The 15,915-nt window shown below is 36.7% G+C and overlaps 1 protein-coding gene across 4 annotated transcripts in view; it reads left to right on the forward strand.

The window, feature by feature from the left end:
* The window catches only part of LOC130843167 (peptidyl-prolyl cis-trans isomerase FKBP5), a 108,798-nt gene that overhangs the window by 68,547 nt on the left and 24,336 nt on the right, over nucleotides 1–15,915 (forward strand). For all 4 annotated transcript variants that reach the window (XM_057719744.1, XM_057719745.1, XM_057719743.1 and 1 more), the window contains 2 exons: nucleotides 7,046–7,188; nucleotides 8,133–8,247. In XM_057719744.1, coding sequence (XP_057575727.1) covers nucleotides 7,046–7,188; nucleotides 8,133–8,247 — 258 coding nt within the window. The remainder of the gene's footprint in view (nucleotides 1–7,045; nucleotides 7,189–8,132; nucleotides 8,248–15,915) is intronic.

Below are 15,915 nucleotides of genomic sequence, written 5' to 3' on the forward strand. Positions count from 1 at the left end.
GTAATTCTACCACGGATGCCAAGACCCAGAAATAGAGACCACAGATGTAGAGAACAAACGTATGAACACCAAGGGGGGAAAACAGGGGTGGGGTGGGGTAGGTTGAATTGGGAGATTGGGGTTTACACATATACACTAATACGTATAAAATAGATAACTAATAAAAATTAATTTTAAAAAAAGGGATGCCAAGACTATTTATTGAGGAAAGGACATTCTTTTCAATAAATGATGCTGGGAAACTAGATATTCGCATGCCAAAGAATGAAATTAGACCCTTACTTTACATCATAGACAAAAATTACCTCAAAATAGATCAAAGATTTATAAGACCTAAAGCTGTATTTTCTTAGAAGAAAACTTGGAGGGAAAGCTCCTTGACATTAGATTTGTCAGTGATTTCTTGGATATGATGCCAAAAGCAAGGCAACAAAAGGAAAAAGTACATCAATTGGACTACGTCAAAATTAAAAACTTCTGTGCATCAAAGAATACAATAATGGAGCCTAAAAAATGGGAGGAAATATTTGCGAATCATGTCTCTGACAAGGAGTTAATATCCAGAATATATAAAGAACTCCTTTAATCCAACAACCAAAAAACCCTCAAATAACCTGATTGCAAAACGGACAATGGACTTAGACATTTTCCCAAAGAAGATATACAGATGGACTACAAGCATATGAAAAGATGCTCTACATCAATAAATCTTTAGGGAAATACAAATCAAAACCACAATAAGAGGGACTTCTCTGGTGGTCCAGTGGTTAAGACTCCGCACTCCCAATGCAGAGGGCATGGGTTTGATCCCTGGTCAGGGAACTAAGATCCCTGTGTCATGTGTCACATGGCATGCCATGTGACAGCCAAAAAAAGGAAAAATTAAGAAAAACCACAATGAGATATCACCTCACACTCATCAGGTACTATTAAGAGAACAAACAAACAAAACAGAACATTACAAGTGTCAGCAAGGTTGTGGAGAAATTGAAACCCCTGCGCACTGTAGGTGGGAATATAAAATAGTGTAGCCACTGTGGAGAACACTTTGGTAGTTCCTCAAACAATTAAAAATAGAGTTAACCTATGATCCAGCAATTCCACTTCTCGGTTTATACTAAAATAACTGAAAGCAGGGTCCTAAAGAGATATATGTACACCCATGTTTGTAGCATTATTCATTACAGCCGAAAGGTGGAAGCCACGCAAATGTTTGTCTGCAGACAGATGGATAAACAGAAATGTCTTATGTACATACAGTGGTATATTCATACAATGGAGTATTATTCACATGGGACAAAACTGATGAACCTCGAGAACATTACACTCAGTGAAATAGGCCAGTCATAAATAGACAAATACCACATGATTCTACTTATATCTAGAGAAATCTAGAGTAATCAGATTCATAAAAAACAAAGTAGAATAAAATTCTTGTCAGGGGCTTGGGGCAGGAGGAAATGAGCTGTTTAATGAGTAGAGTTTTAGTGTTGCAAGATGAAAAGTTCTGGACATTGATTGCACAACAGTATGAATATACTTAACTGTACACTTAATGGTTGAAACGATAATTTTGTATATTTTACCACAATTAGAAAAAATTTAATCAATAATGAAAAAGTTAAAATGTTCTAAAATGATTACTGTAGTGTTATAAGTGAAAGTATTCGTGATTAAATTATTATATTTGTAAATGTGTTGTATGATTTTTTTTTTTTATGGATACCTCTGTTCCTCTCTCTTTTTTTATTTATTTATTTATTTATTTATTTTTTTGGGGGGGTACACCAGGTTCAATCATCTGTTTTTATACACATATCCGCATATTCCCTCCCTTCCTTGACTCCCCCCCCTCGAGTCCCCCCCACCCTCCCTGCCCCAGTCCTCTAAGGCATCTTCCATCCTCGAGTTGGACTCCCTTTGTTATACAACAACTTCCCACTGACTATTTTACAGTTGGTAGTATATATATTTTTTAATAGACTTTTTTAGAGCAGTTTTAGATTCCCAGCAAAATTGAGTGGAAGACACAGAGATGTCCCATGTACCTCCTGCCCCACCATGTGCATAGCCTCCCCTTCTTATCAGCATCCCCCTCCAGGATGGTACACTTGTTAGAATTTATGGACCTACATTGAACCTATACAATTTGATTTTGATTTTTGTAATTAGAAAAAAATTATATAATACCCTGCAGAAAGAAGAAAAAAATACAGTGCATTGCTTTTATACTGGGCTTTTAAAATTTGCAATTCCCTACAATTGGCTATATGTAAAAAGCATTTACACTTAAAGATGCATTATATATTTGTGTAAATATATATTCTTATTTCAGATTTTATTACTGATGGAATAGGACTACCAAAATTGATAAAGTAAATTGTGTTTGAGCTAGTAAAATTGAAGTCCAGAACAAGTGGAAGAATAAATTGCATTTATATATTTTTGGTGTATTATACCTACAGTTAAGACCCTAAAAAGATCTGAAAGATCAAGAATTTTAAAAATGTTTATGCTTTGACCCAGTATTCTGCTTCTAGGAATTGAATCTAAGGAAATATGGTAGAAGCTTGCCTAACCAACACTTGACTAACTGCTGCTCTCCATTCTGCTTGTAAATATACTGAGTGATACCACTAGTTTCCTGTTCTTCGGAGTGGCCCTGCACTTTGCCTCAGTCAGTTGAGCGAGCCTTGTCAATGCCCTCCAGCCACAGACCACTTGGAACATAACTACAGTGAATGAGTTGGGTTTGTTACTCGTAGGGAGGGAGACTGTACACCATGGGAAACTGGGGGTTCTCAGTAAGAATGTTCAGAAGGTCCTCTTTTAGGATTTGGACTTGTATTAGGTGATTTGGGGAAGAGTTTAAGGAAGAAGGGATTTGCTCTGGATTGGATGTTGTTGGGATGCAGGTGATTCTTTGGTTATCTTAGTAAATCTCATCTAGGAGGAGGGCTGACTGGAGTGAGACTAAAACTGTTGTACCTGTAGAGAGGCGGCAGTCACTCATGTCACCAGGAGAGGGGGATGTTTGGTATTTTGTAGGTTGCACAGGGACCCTGTTTTTTGTCCATGCTCAGACAAAATTTTTAAGTGTTCTTGTTTTGTCTCACTTTTTCATGGTCTCAGAGTGACCTTGTCTGATGTTGATGTTTTGTGAGATTGTTATGTCCAGCAGGAGAATAGCATGTCCTAGATGTGTGCCCCAGGCCAGCTTCAGAATCACCAAGGCCTAGCTGTAAGTGTTGGGCAGTTTCCAGGTGTTAAGGCCTGCTTTTTTTCTTCCTCAGACTCTTACTGAGAATCAGTCTAAACTTGTTTATATCCTTTGTCCTTTTTGTAATTATATAATTTTATCAGATAGTATATAAAACTCTGAAATTAGTGTAATAAGAAAGGGGACTTATTTCTGTGAAAACTAAGTTGAACATCTTTGGAAAGATGTATTGAAGTGAATTGCTAAAAGCCTTTTTTAAATGGCTGTTGAGGGACTTCTCTGATGGTCCGGTGGCTAAGACTCCGCACTCCCAGCGTGTGGGGGCTGGGTTCGATCCCTGGCCCGGGAACTGGATCCCACATGCCGCAAGTAAGAGTTCACATGCTGCAACTAAAAGATCCCACGTGACACAACTAAGACCTGGTGCAGCCAAATAAATAAATAAATATCTTTTTTTTAAAAATGGCTGTGGAGTTAGAGGTGCATAAATGCTAGATGAAATAAGTAGGCCATTCAGAACACATTTTTACCAGGAGGATTCTGCATACTGATTGCTTTTTACAAGTGTCTTCTAGTTCTTATTCCACTTTAAAGAAATCCACATTGTAAACTGCAAATGATATACCTTGTGATTTATATAGGAAAGATGATATAGAACTCTTACCACTTGTCACACTTGGACTTCTATCACAGGATTAGTGAATTAATATACTTTGATAGGTTTTAAGTTAAAAAAAAAAGCTTGAGGTTGTATATGTTCTTTTTTATAATTCCTCACTTAAAGCAACATTTTAAATTAACCTTCCACCACAGTCATAATGTGTCAGGTAAGAGGCTTTTATTTTACAAAAAAAAATCTTGTGAAGATTTGGGTTTAGAGTTGTTCATTGCAGCTTAATAATAGTTAAAAAAAAAAAGAGAGAGAGAGAAAAACAGTTTAAATATTTAAATGTTTATTAGTGGGAGTAATGAAATTATATCATATTTAAAAGATGAAATAGCATATAGTTAATAAAAGTCATGTTTTCAGATAGTATCTTTTAACAGGAAAAATGTTCATCTAATGTGAAATGTTAGGAGTAGGCTACAAAACCAAATAAACTATGACCAGAATATTAAGAATGTATATATAAAAATTTAATATGTAAACCAAGTATACATACACAATTGGAAGAAAATGAACCAAGAAATTGATAGTTTACCCAAGATGCTGAAATTTCAGAGATTTTTTTATTGTATTCTCTATGCTTTTATATACTTTCCAAGTGTTCTATAATGAGTATGTATTTTTTTTTAAGTCAGAGGGAAGTGCTTTTTAAGAAAAGAGGCCCAAGATTGGCAATTTTAGGAACACCTGTGTTCACATCAGTCTGGCTCTTTGCTCATTGTGTTTCATTCAGTGTCTGAAGCTCGGTGTTTCAGAGAAGCTTTAGTGTTCCTGAATGAGAAGAAAAGCCAAAGGCATAGGCATGATTTATTTAGTTTGAGGATCCTGTGGATTCAATAGCCAGGCTGATGTTTTCCAACTTCGAAGGCCTAGCATAGGTATCATCTGTGAATTACACTTTTGCTGACTGCTTCAACCCCCACCCCAAGGCAAAAGCCCCTGTTTGTACTCTTATGTTAGTGGTCACCATGCTTAAAAAAATCAGGGTAGGTATCTTGCTGCTCCACTAGTCATACTGCATTGCATATTTCTTGGAAGGAAGAAGAGAATAGCCACCTTTGTATTTTTAGTACCTGGACAGACCTTAGCTCCTCAGTAACTGGCTAAATGAACAAATGTAGAGTAGTACCCCCATAACATAAAGACTTCCTGAAAGAGGGTGTAAGGTATTTGTCTTAAAATTTCGAAGTTGAGAGTTAAAAAAAAAAAAATTGCTCTAAATGACCCACACTAAAACCACTGCAGTCTTTGAAGAGCATCGGTGACAGTAAAGCATCCTGTCAACAGCAGACTTTACACTTCTGATGATGATTCTAGACTTTTCACATTGGAACCACGTGTGGGCATATAAATTGATGCAGCCCTTTTGGAAGGGCAGTTGGGCAATATCTATCAAATTGAAAGTGCACATCACCTTTGCACTTCTAGGAATTTACCTTCCAAATATACTTGCACCAAATAGGCAAACATAAGGGACAAAAATCCTTATTAGAGTACTGTTGGTGATATGTTTCTCAGTAGTAGATTGACCAGAATGTTAGGAAGCCACTAAGAATGAAGTAGATCAGTGTGTATTTATGATGGTGATGATGATGGCTGTCCTTTATTAAACACATGCTATATGCCAGGCACTTGACACATTTTATCTAATAAGTCTTATAATAACTGTACAGCAGGCACTATTATTTACATTTTGCAGATGAGGAAACTTGCACAAGGCCACGCAACCAATACGGGGCAGACCTGGTATTCTAATCTAGGCAGTCTGAAGTTAAAGCAGGCTGCACGTCTAACCCCTAACACGCATTACCTATCTGCTGGTAGATAAAGGCATATGTATACACACATACATGTTTATTGTTTATAAATAAATTATAATTATATATTTATTTATAACATTATATATTTATATATAATTAAAATATATGTATATACAATGTATATCTGTAATAAAAACAGTTCAGAACTGAAAGTATAGTATGCTGTCATTTGTTTTAAATTTTTTTAAAAGTGACCACATGAAGGATACGAAAGAAACATAACAGTGGCTTCTTTTAAGGAGGGAACGGATGACCTTTTACCTTTCACATATCTTTCTCTCTTATGTGTGTTTTAATAATAGGCATGTATACCTTATATACACTTTTAACTAAATTAAGTGTATCTGATATTTTGAAAAGTTGTAATGCTTAAGACTAAGCTGAAGTTATGAGTCACAAATGCTTTGTCATGTCTACTTACATACCTTAGTATGGGGTTCCCCTTATTCTAATCATCCTCACTCTAATCCTACCATCAGTTCTCAGTTCAAGATAACAGCTCTCTTCAAAATTGGCCTGCTCTGGAGCTCCCTGCTTACCTGATCTCACTTTGAATACTTAAGTCTTTGATATAGCACCTCAAATTTGTATATTATCCCTTGAAATTCTGTACATTTTCTGTTGTTTCCCAAGGGATTTGGGACTGCTTATTGTAGGATACAGTTACAGTTACATAGGTTAATATAGTTCTGCAATTGAGCGGTAAACTTCGTTTCCTGGAAGTAGGCAAAAAAAAATTCTGAGTTCTGTAGTTCTTGTAATTTGGCAAAAGAGGACACATATCATTCTGGTTTTTTTAGAAAAACAAAACTACTTTTTTTCCTACTCTAAATTTTGAAAAGAAATCTGTTTCATGGGCCTTTTTTATGCAATTTATACTTTTCCGGTTTCTTGTTTGTTGTTTTTGTCTAACCAACTAAATTACAAGTTTTCTTAGGACAAATTCCATTTTCTATACTATTTTTGTTCCATCACTGCCTAGAAAACACGCACTTATTCTTATGGTTGAAATTATAAATTAAGCAACAACTGCAGCCCAGCCACATTTCAAAGATTATGTTTCTGCCACTTTTCAAAGATTTAGTCTTTGAGCAGTTTAGAAATTGATACTACTTTCATCCTTCTTAGCAGAGAATGTTCTTTGATAGCCCTCAAAAAAAAAAATCACAATTTATTTCTTAGTGTATAGCTTTTTCTGAGTTCTTTTGTAGCCACTAGTTCCTAGCTGAGTAGTATGTAGCATAAGGAATTGGAGATTTGTTTGAACTTTTGTTTCGTGCCAGTTGAGTCTTTTAAAATATGGCCTATAGCTTTCAACCACTTTTTCCTTTCTCCTAGGCCAAGTTATCAAGGCATGGGACATTGGGGTGGCTACCATGAAGAAAGGAGAGATCTGTCATTTACTGTGCAAACCAGAATATGCATATGGCTCAGCTGGCAGTCTCCCCAAAATTCCCTCGAATGCAACTCTCTTTTTTGAGGCAAGTATGTGTGTGATGTTGCCTTGTTAGCATCTGCTCTACTATAGTGCTGGCTCCAAAGCAACAGGCAGTGGAGCTAAGCTTGCTATTGAGAATCAGATCCAACTTATTTATTTTGGAGCTTGGCTTCTTGAATTGTTTCCCACAAACCCAAGGGGTGTGTGCCAGTGCTTTCTTAGAAATGTGTCTCTGGCACAAAATGGTCATATCCAAATAAACAAAAGACACCAGGCTTAGAAATAAAGGTTCTGGTCAGTGGTGTGAGTTATGACATACTCAAACCTGACCAGAAGGCAAGGATGGAAATGTGGGAGATAGATGTTGAAATATACCTAAACCAAGTTGTAAAGCTGTTTTCATATTACAGAGGTTTATAAATACCACAGATCTCACGTCCTCATTAGAAGCAGTAGATAGTGATAAAATGTTATTCATCCTGTGTTGAATAACACATATTTGGCCACACCTAATTAAAAAATTAAGAGGAGAAATGCCTGAAACATTGTAACTAGGTAAAATACACCTTTAGTTGGTTGTAGGCCTGATTCATAAGATTTAGTCTTATATTTTAAGAACGGGATTCCATGAATCTGGGGTGAAAAAGTGGTGGCCTCTGGAGTCAGACAAAATAGTTCTGGGCCAGCACTGTGTCACTCTGGCTTTTTGCCTACAAGGCAGTTTTCCGAGTATTTCCTGTCTGTCTTTGCACTGAAGCCCCGCAGGATATAGTCCTAGACATTATCATTACATGAAGGTTCTTTCCAGGTATTGAAAAGTGCAGTGTTCTTTTTTCCATACTTTTCTAATAATTAAGAAGCCACAGATAAATACAAAACAGAGTTTTTATTTTGTAAAATGAAAGGAGAATGGTTGCCCTTGCCTTAAAATGTGCTAAATTGGCTTTGTTTGGTCCATTCTCAGTCAGATCCCGTTTTCCTTTCTAGATTGAGCTTCTTGATTTCAAAGGAGAGGATTTATTTGAAGATGGAGGTATTATCCGAAGAATCAAACGGAAAGGAGAAGGGTATTCAAACCCAAACGAAGGAGCAACAGTAGAAAGTAAGTACTGCTGCGAGAGGAAACTTCCTTAAAAGCTGGGTTCCAATTATGTGGATGAAATGGAGATTTCTTTTTAAAAATCTGTTTATTAAAATAAATATGTTGAGTATATATCTCTAGAATAGTTTTTTAAATCCAACATTTATTTAATAGTGACTTCATTTAGTAAATATTCATTCAAGCTGTATGTGCCAAGAACTGTACCAGCCTCTTCAAACTCAAAAAAATGAGGAAAAGGGAAGCCTATCCATCAAAGAACTCTTAGTCTGTGGACTCCTTGGTGTGTCAACAGCTATATTAGTTGCCTTATATATTTATTCATTTATTTCTAATAACCTTTTGAGGTATGTTTAATTATCCCTAGGTGAGAAAAGTGAGTTCAGAGAAGTTATGTAAATTACCCAAGGTTACAGAGTTACTAAATAGAGCAGTAGATTGTAATGCCCTTCAGGGCTGTCAAACCCATCTCACTGGCTGTCATCAAGATGAAAAAACAGTTCATCATTTTAGTTAGATCAGAATTGGAAAATAGTTTATTCTGTTCTGTGTCAGGAGACCTGGGTTCAAGTTCTGCTTTGTCATTTATTTAGTTACCTGAAGCTATTCCAGTTTTTTCATTTGCTAAGTTGGGTATAAGGACAGGACTGAGGACTGGATTAACTGAGCACCCTTCCTCCATCCCAGAGGGAGGTGTACACACATTGTGTGTACCACTGTGTACACTACTTGTCACTTTATACTCTAATCAGCATCTGCCCATTTCCCCAGTATACAGTGAGTGCTGGAGGACCAGAATCTTTCTTCATCCTTTTGTTTCCAGCGTCAGCTACAGAGCCTTACACACATCTATTGTTCAGTAAATGCTTTCTGCTTGGATAAATGTTTGCAAGATGCCATTAACTGAGCTGAAATACTTCAAAAAAGACAGTTGTGAGAAAACATAAAGAAATCCTTCCATTAAAAAAATCAAGGAAATTCCCTGGCGGTCTATTGATTAGGACTTGGCACTTTTACTGCCATGACCAGGGTTCAGTCCCTGGTTGGGGAACTAAGATCCTGCAAACCTTGTGGCGAAAACAAATGAAAAAAAATTTTAGAAAGAAAGGAATTAAGGAAGGAAGGAAGGAAAGAAAAGAACTACTTCTGTTAAAAAGAATCAAATCACTAAACAAGGATGGCAACATGAACTATTGATATTATCAACATAAAAGGCCTAAAGAGTTCATTTTTAAAACTAGAATGGTCAGTTTTCTCATCTATAGTGTTGCATGTTAAATCACATTATTTTACATTCTACTTTGAACCTGTGTTTCATTTCCATGAGTCTGGCAAATCAGTTCAAATTTAGTTTTGTTTCTTTTAAATTGGAAACAGTTATAAATAGTATTACTGTTCTATTGTAGTTAAAATGTTTAGATAGTTATCACTCTTGATAAGCTTTAGAATAAATGAAGAAAGAGCTCAGATGTATAATGTTGGAGAAATACCTGGACCAGGAACCGGGAGGTAGGGTTCAGGCTTTGGCCCGCTCTAACTAGACATTGCCTCTCTGGCATTAGCGTCTTTCCTGTACAGTGACACAGGGGTATACGTCTTAATTTCTAAGGTCCTACTAGCCCAAAAAATTCCATCCTAGAATTCTAAATGTTTATGAAAGTTATAGGAATGATAGGAAAGTCTCAGTATATTAACAGGCATTTAAAAATCTTGTCTATAAGATGTATTTTAAATTTTTATTATGAAAATTTTCAAACATATACAGAAGTAGAGGTTTTTTCCCCTATGATAGAGTGACTCCCCAGATTCAACAATTTATATATTTTAAAACTGAAGGTATTTTGTCAACTAAATTAAAAGGACAAACTTTTCCCAGTCATAGGCAATACCACAAACTACCACTGTAGAGTTCACTTTGGAGCAGGCTAAATTAAATCAAACCTTGCATCTAGTAGTATTTTCAAGGGGAGTCATTTTTTTAACTTTTTGTTTTGAAATAATTTTTGACTTACGGAAAAGTTGCAAAACTAGTACAGAGAGTTTCCTTATATGCTTCACCCAGCTTCCCCTGATGGTGACATCTTACCTAACCACAGTACTTTTATCAAAATCAGGAAATTAACATTGATTCAATGCTATTAACTATTCTACAGATCTTACTTGAATTTCACCAGTTGCCATGCTGATGTCCTTTTTCCGGTCTACCATCAAATTCAGGATCCGACACTGTCATTTAGTTGTCGTGTCTCCTTATCTCCTCCAGTCTATGACAATTCATCAGTCTTTCTGTGTTTTTTCATGACTTTAACACTTTTGAAGATAACTGGCCACTTACTGTAGAGCATTCCTCAGCTTGGGTTCGTCTGATGTTTTCCTCTGATTAGACTCAGGCTACGCATATTCGCAAAACACCACGTGAGTGATGCTTTGCCCTTTAGTCCATTATCATCAGAAAGTACGTGACGTTGACGTCTCGTCACTGGTGATGCTGACTTGGGTCACTTGGTTAAGGTGGAGTCTGTCATGTTTCTCCACTATAAAGTTACTATTTTTCTCTCTGTAATTACTGAGTATCTCATTGGGAAGGAAATACGTGGAAACTATGCAAATAACCTCTTTTACATCACACCTTCACACACTGATTTTTAGCATCCATGAATGGTTTTTGTATGCAACAATTATTACTGTGGTATTTACCTAATGGTGAGTTTTCTATTTCCACTCTTCTACATTTAATTAGAATTCTAATGTAAGGAAGAGCTGCCTCTTCTCCCCTGTTTATTTATTCAGTTGTTTATTGATATCAGTATTGACCTATGGATATCACTTTATTCTGTAGGGTTATTATTCATTACTATTGTTACTTATTTTGTTGCTTAGATTGTCCCAGATTTGGTCATTGGAAACTCCTTCAGCTTGGCTCTTTTGTCCTTTCAACATTGTTTCTTGAGCACTTTCTAGCTTTTGACACCACTAGATGCTCAGGGCTCATTTGGTAACTTCCCTGCCCCAGGTCTGGAATCAGCCATTTCTCCAAGCAGCTCCTTGGAGAAATGGCTGATTCCTTTTTCTGAAGAATGATATTTAGAAATGAAGATCTGGGTGCTAGGTATTCTCATGGTATGGGATGTTATTGCTTCTAGAACCTCTTAACAGAGCTAGAAAACACATGTATCTCAACATGCATATATACACACCTATGTGTACTTCTACATTAGTCTGTGTGTATATATTAAAAATTATGGGTACATACTGACACTTTCAGTTTCAGCCCACCACACATTTGTTTTAATCTTCTCTCTTTGCTTCTTTGAAACTGTTTTCACCAACAGTGAGAAACCTGGCTCTTATTATCCACAGTATATTTATTTATTTGCTCAATCATAGTATATACAGAAAGTCATTTCAGAATTGCTAACCCGTACTGCTGTGAAAAACAAATTTCCTGGGACTTCCCTGGTGGTCCAGTGGGTAAGACTCCACGCTCCCAATGCGGGGGCCTGGGTTCAATCCCTGGTCGGAGAACTGGATCCCACATGCATGCCACAACTAAAAGATCCCACATGTTGCAACTAAGACCTGGCACAGCCTAAATAAATAAATAATTTTTTTAAAAAACAACCAAATTTCCTAAGTAGGAAATATCTGAGTGTAATTCTTTTTGTCATTAGCCTATAGAAAATGCTGTTTTCCAACTTAGGTTAGTTCTTTCATCCTCATTCCTTTCAGTATGGTTATGTTACTCATAATACAGTTGTATTATGTATTTGTATTTGTAATACAGTTATGTTCATTTGTTACGTTTACCTTCCATTGCGGTTCCCTCCCACACTCTTTGGTTTTTGGGTGTATGAAACATTACCATGATTCTAGATGATATAAAAAGATATACTCAGAAGTGTTATTGCCCCCCAATGCCTACTAACCTGTTCCCATTTCCTCATTATTTTCACTCTGTTCCTCCCTAATGCCTATAGGTAACCAGTCTCATTAGTTCCTGGTTTATTCTTGTATTTTTTTTGCAGAAATGAGCAGATACATGGGTTTTTTTTCATGTTTTTTTTCTTATATCCCCTTTTGCATGAAAGATAACATACTATGAATAGAATTTTTAATGTATTTGAATAATCCTTTATATAATTTTATTTTTTCTGTTTCTAAATATATTAAGAAAGGGCAATGGCTAATTTTTTGTCTCTCATCTTGTTAGATTATACTTTCCTAGGGAATTTTAGAGTAAATGGTTTATTCTTACTTTTTCTCCCACAAGCCCTTTTTGGTTTTCTGGAACAAATCAATTTTATAAAAATTTGTTGTATTGTCACTTATCAAGGTTAAGGTGTCCTGCTTTCCCTCTTTGAAACCAGTTAGCTCTGGGGGGGAGCAGAATAGAAGGTTGACTCAAAAGTGGTCCCTGTCTGAAGCCAAGATCACCTTGTTCCTTTTGAAGTCTTCTCAGTCTTTACTGGTTTGCGTTTTTTTGTAGCATCACCCATATACTATTAGATTCAAAACCAAGTAGAAATCCTAGAACTAAAGCCAGTTTGACAGTGAAAGAAGAACTATAGATAGTGATTATCCATTATAATGTGTCATTATAGGTACACAAGAGTGACCAGGTTTCTGTCATTTCTCTGTAAAGGTACAGTGAATAGCTGGGGGAGGGAGCACCCAGGCTTTAGAAGTGATAGGCGTAAATTTTGAATCTTGGAATCACTACTTGATATTTTTACGACTTTAGACAAGTTACTTATTCACGTTGAACATCCAGCTTTCTCATCTGTAAAATGGGAATAACATTTTACCCCCACAGATTATTGTGACAGTTAAGTGAAGAAAGTTGCCTAATACATGGTAGACACTTAATTTCTTGTTTCTACCTTCTGTATTATGTTTATATCATTTATTTTGCTTCCTTTAAATAGATTTAAGGAAATAAACCTGTGACTTCACTTTCTCTTATATTCTACAGCCAGTCCATCAGCAAATTCTTTTGCCTCTACCAGGGTTGACCTAGAACCCATGATCAGTTTGTCTGCAGTAATAATTCAAAATAATTATATATCTTCATAGTAATCGTACCAAAATCATTTTCTCCAGGGTTTATTTTATAAATCTGTTTATTTATTTGTTGGCTGCATTGGGTCTTCGTTGCTGCACATGGGCTTTCTCTAGTTGTGAAGAGTGGGGGCTACTCTTCACTGTGGTGCACGGGCTCCTCATTTTGGTGGCTTCTCTTGTTGCAGAGCACAGGCTCTAGGCACACAGCCTCAATAGTTGTGGCTCACTGGCTCTATAGCGTAGGCTCAGTAGTTGTGGTGCACGGGTGTAGTTGCTCCGAGGCATGTGGGATCTTCCTGGAGCAGGGATCGAACCCATGTCCCCTGCATTGGCAGGTGGACTCTTAACCACTGCACCACCTAGGAATTCCCTCTCTAGGAGTTTTGTTGGTTTGTTTTTAACCAAGAACAAAAAACAACAAAGTTATGGACTGAATCAACAATCTTTTTATTGAATTGTGATCTTTTGCTTCCTTTTAATAATTTCTTTGTGGAAGAGAGAATTTACATTAGTTTGACAGAATTTATTCTTTCTCAAAGAAATTGTGATTTTTACTCCCTCTGTCAGAATCTTAATGCTTGCAAGTCAATTTTTAGATTCTGTTCCAGTGCACTTTATCAGTTCAGATAACCACCTTGTAATTTTTATTCAACATTGTCCTTTTTCCATTAAAAAAAAGTCACTGTGTTCTAAGGTACTTTAATTGACATTATCATGATGACTGATACTTTAGTCATCATACTTTAGTTTCATTGCCAGTAGTGGCTACATTACTTTTAAGCTTTGCTTTCTTAGAAAAGCCAATCTGACATAAGGCTCTAAATAGCTACCAGCTTCTCTTCCCTCAACTCCCATCTCTCAGGTCTTCTGATTTAACTTCCGTGCTTAGAGTAGACAATCAAAATGCTAGCTGTGTGTGACTCTTGCCTCACAGTGCTTTCAAGCATACCTGAATGCAAAGAATGCAGACAATCGGCAGTATTTTAAAATGTGAAAATTTCAAAAGAGTGATCTGCAGGGATTCGAGTTATTGGAGTACTCTTCCCTCTCACCTCCTTTCCCACTGCAAATCCCACTGAAATGAGAGATGAGGGGAGGGGTGGAGAATGATTTCAAAAAAGAGGAAGAAATCCGTACTAGTGGTAGAAAATAGGAAGACTATAAGAAGTGGATCAGAAATTATGAAGAATTTCTGGAATATGTAAAATAGCTAAAATTGGACTGACGGAAACTAGACTCAGGAAACCCAACCCACAACAGGTGTAGAGAAGACCTCTGCAGAGGTACATACTGTTCTCAACAAGCTTGGGCAGAACTCCAAGCTCAGTCAGCTGGTGCAAGGGAGCCAAAGCAGGCTATGGGGCAATCATCAGGGTTGTTATAAAACAATATGGAACAGCTGGGCCAGTAAGCCTCTAGTGGTTCTCAACTTTGGCTGAATTTAGAATTACTTGGGGAGCTTTTAAAATTCTAATGCCCAGGTCTCAGCCCAGACCAGTTAAATAAGAATAACAAATCTCAAAGGATGAAACTCCAGGCACAAGTATTAAAAAAAAAAAAAAAGAAAGAAAACCTCCCCAGGTGATTCTAGTTTGCAGCCAAGAATTGAGAATTACTACTCTAGGACCTGGCTGTGACTTCTGCTCCCAGGCCAAAGCCAGTAAGGCCAGATTTCTAAAATAAAATAGGGATCTGCCTCAGAAGACTCCGCGTGTCAGGACTTGGACTACAGAATGAGAACATAACGTATCTTTGAACTTTTAAAACAGATTTGAAGGGGAAAAAATGAAAGAGCAGCTCTACACAACAGTAAATAAGCTGAGGTGTTCTGCTCCTGAAGTAAAGCTTTCTCTTACATCACCAGTGGGAAAAGGTGCCCCCAGCTTTCCTGCACACATCATGCTCAGCACTAGTAAATGCTCGATAAGTATCTTTGGGGTCTTCACCCAGAGAGCTCCATGATCAGCCCACCCCTCCTGGGAGGAGGCCTACCATGGAAATATATTCAGCAGCTTAGAAAAACTGTGTCAGGTAACTAAAATCACTTGATCTTTCTGAATCCTTCTTTTATAATATGACCAAACAATACGGAATCATCAGCAAATACCATGAAACAGAAGCACTGAGGTGGACTAAGGAGAAATAGAAGACAATCTTCAAAATACTAACTGTTGTCTTCAGAGATATTTAACAGGATATTAAATTCATGAGTCAAAAAATCAGCTTCTCTGAAAAGGAAAGAGAAGAAAGTATCTGGAGATTAAGAATATGATTATTAAAATTGGAACTCTGAGGAAGGGTTGAAAAGCAAAATGGACAGTCCCAGAATCCTGAATTCGTGATACAAAAGGTAGTGAAGAATATCTCAGAACATAGAGCAAAAACAAAAAAAAACCCCAAAGAGATGAAAAGTGAACGAAAAATTAGAAGTCTGGGATAATAAATCAAAGATAGACAACATGTATCTAACCAAATGTGTAACGGAAGAAAATTTCCTAGAGAAATAGAGAAGAACCTTAAGATTGAAAGGGCCAGTTGATAGTGGCACACAGGAATAAGGAATGCTTTTTCACCTAGATAGATCCTGGTGAAATTTCTTCTTCCTTCCCT

This window comes from Hippopotamus amphibius, unplaced genomic scaffold (assembly GCF_030028045.1).
Source record: "Hippopotamus amphibius kiboko isolate mHipAmp2 unplaced genomic scaffold, mHipAmp2.hap2 scaffold_187, whole genome shotgun sequence".
NCBI classification, from domain to species: Eukaryota; Metazoa; Chordata; class Mammalia; order Artiodactyla; family Hippopotamidae; genus Hippopotamus; species Hippopotamus amphibius.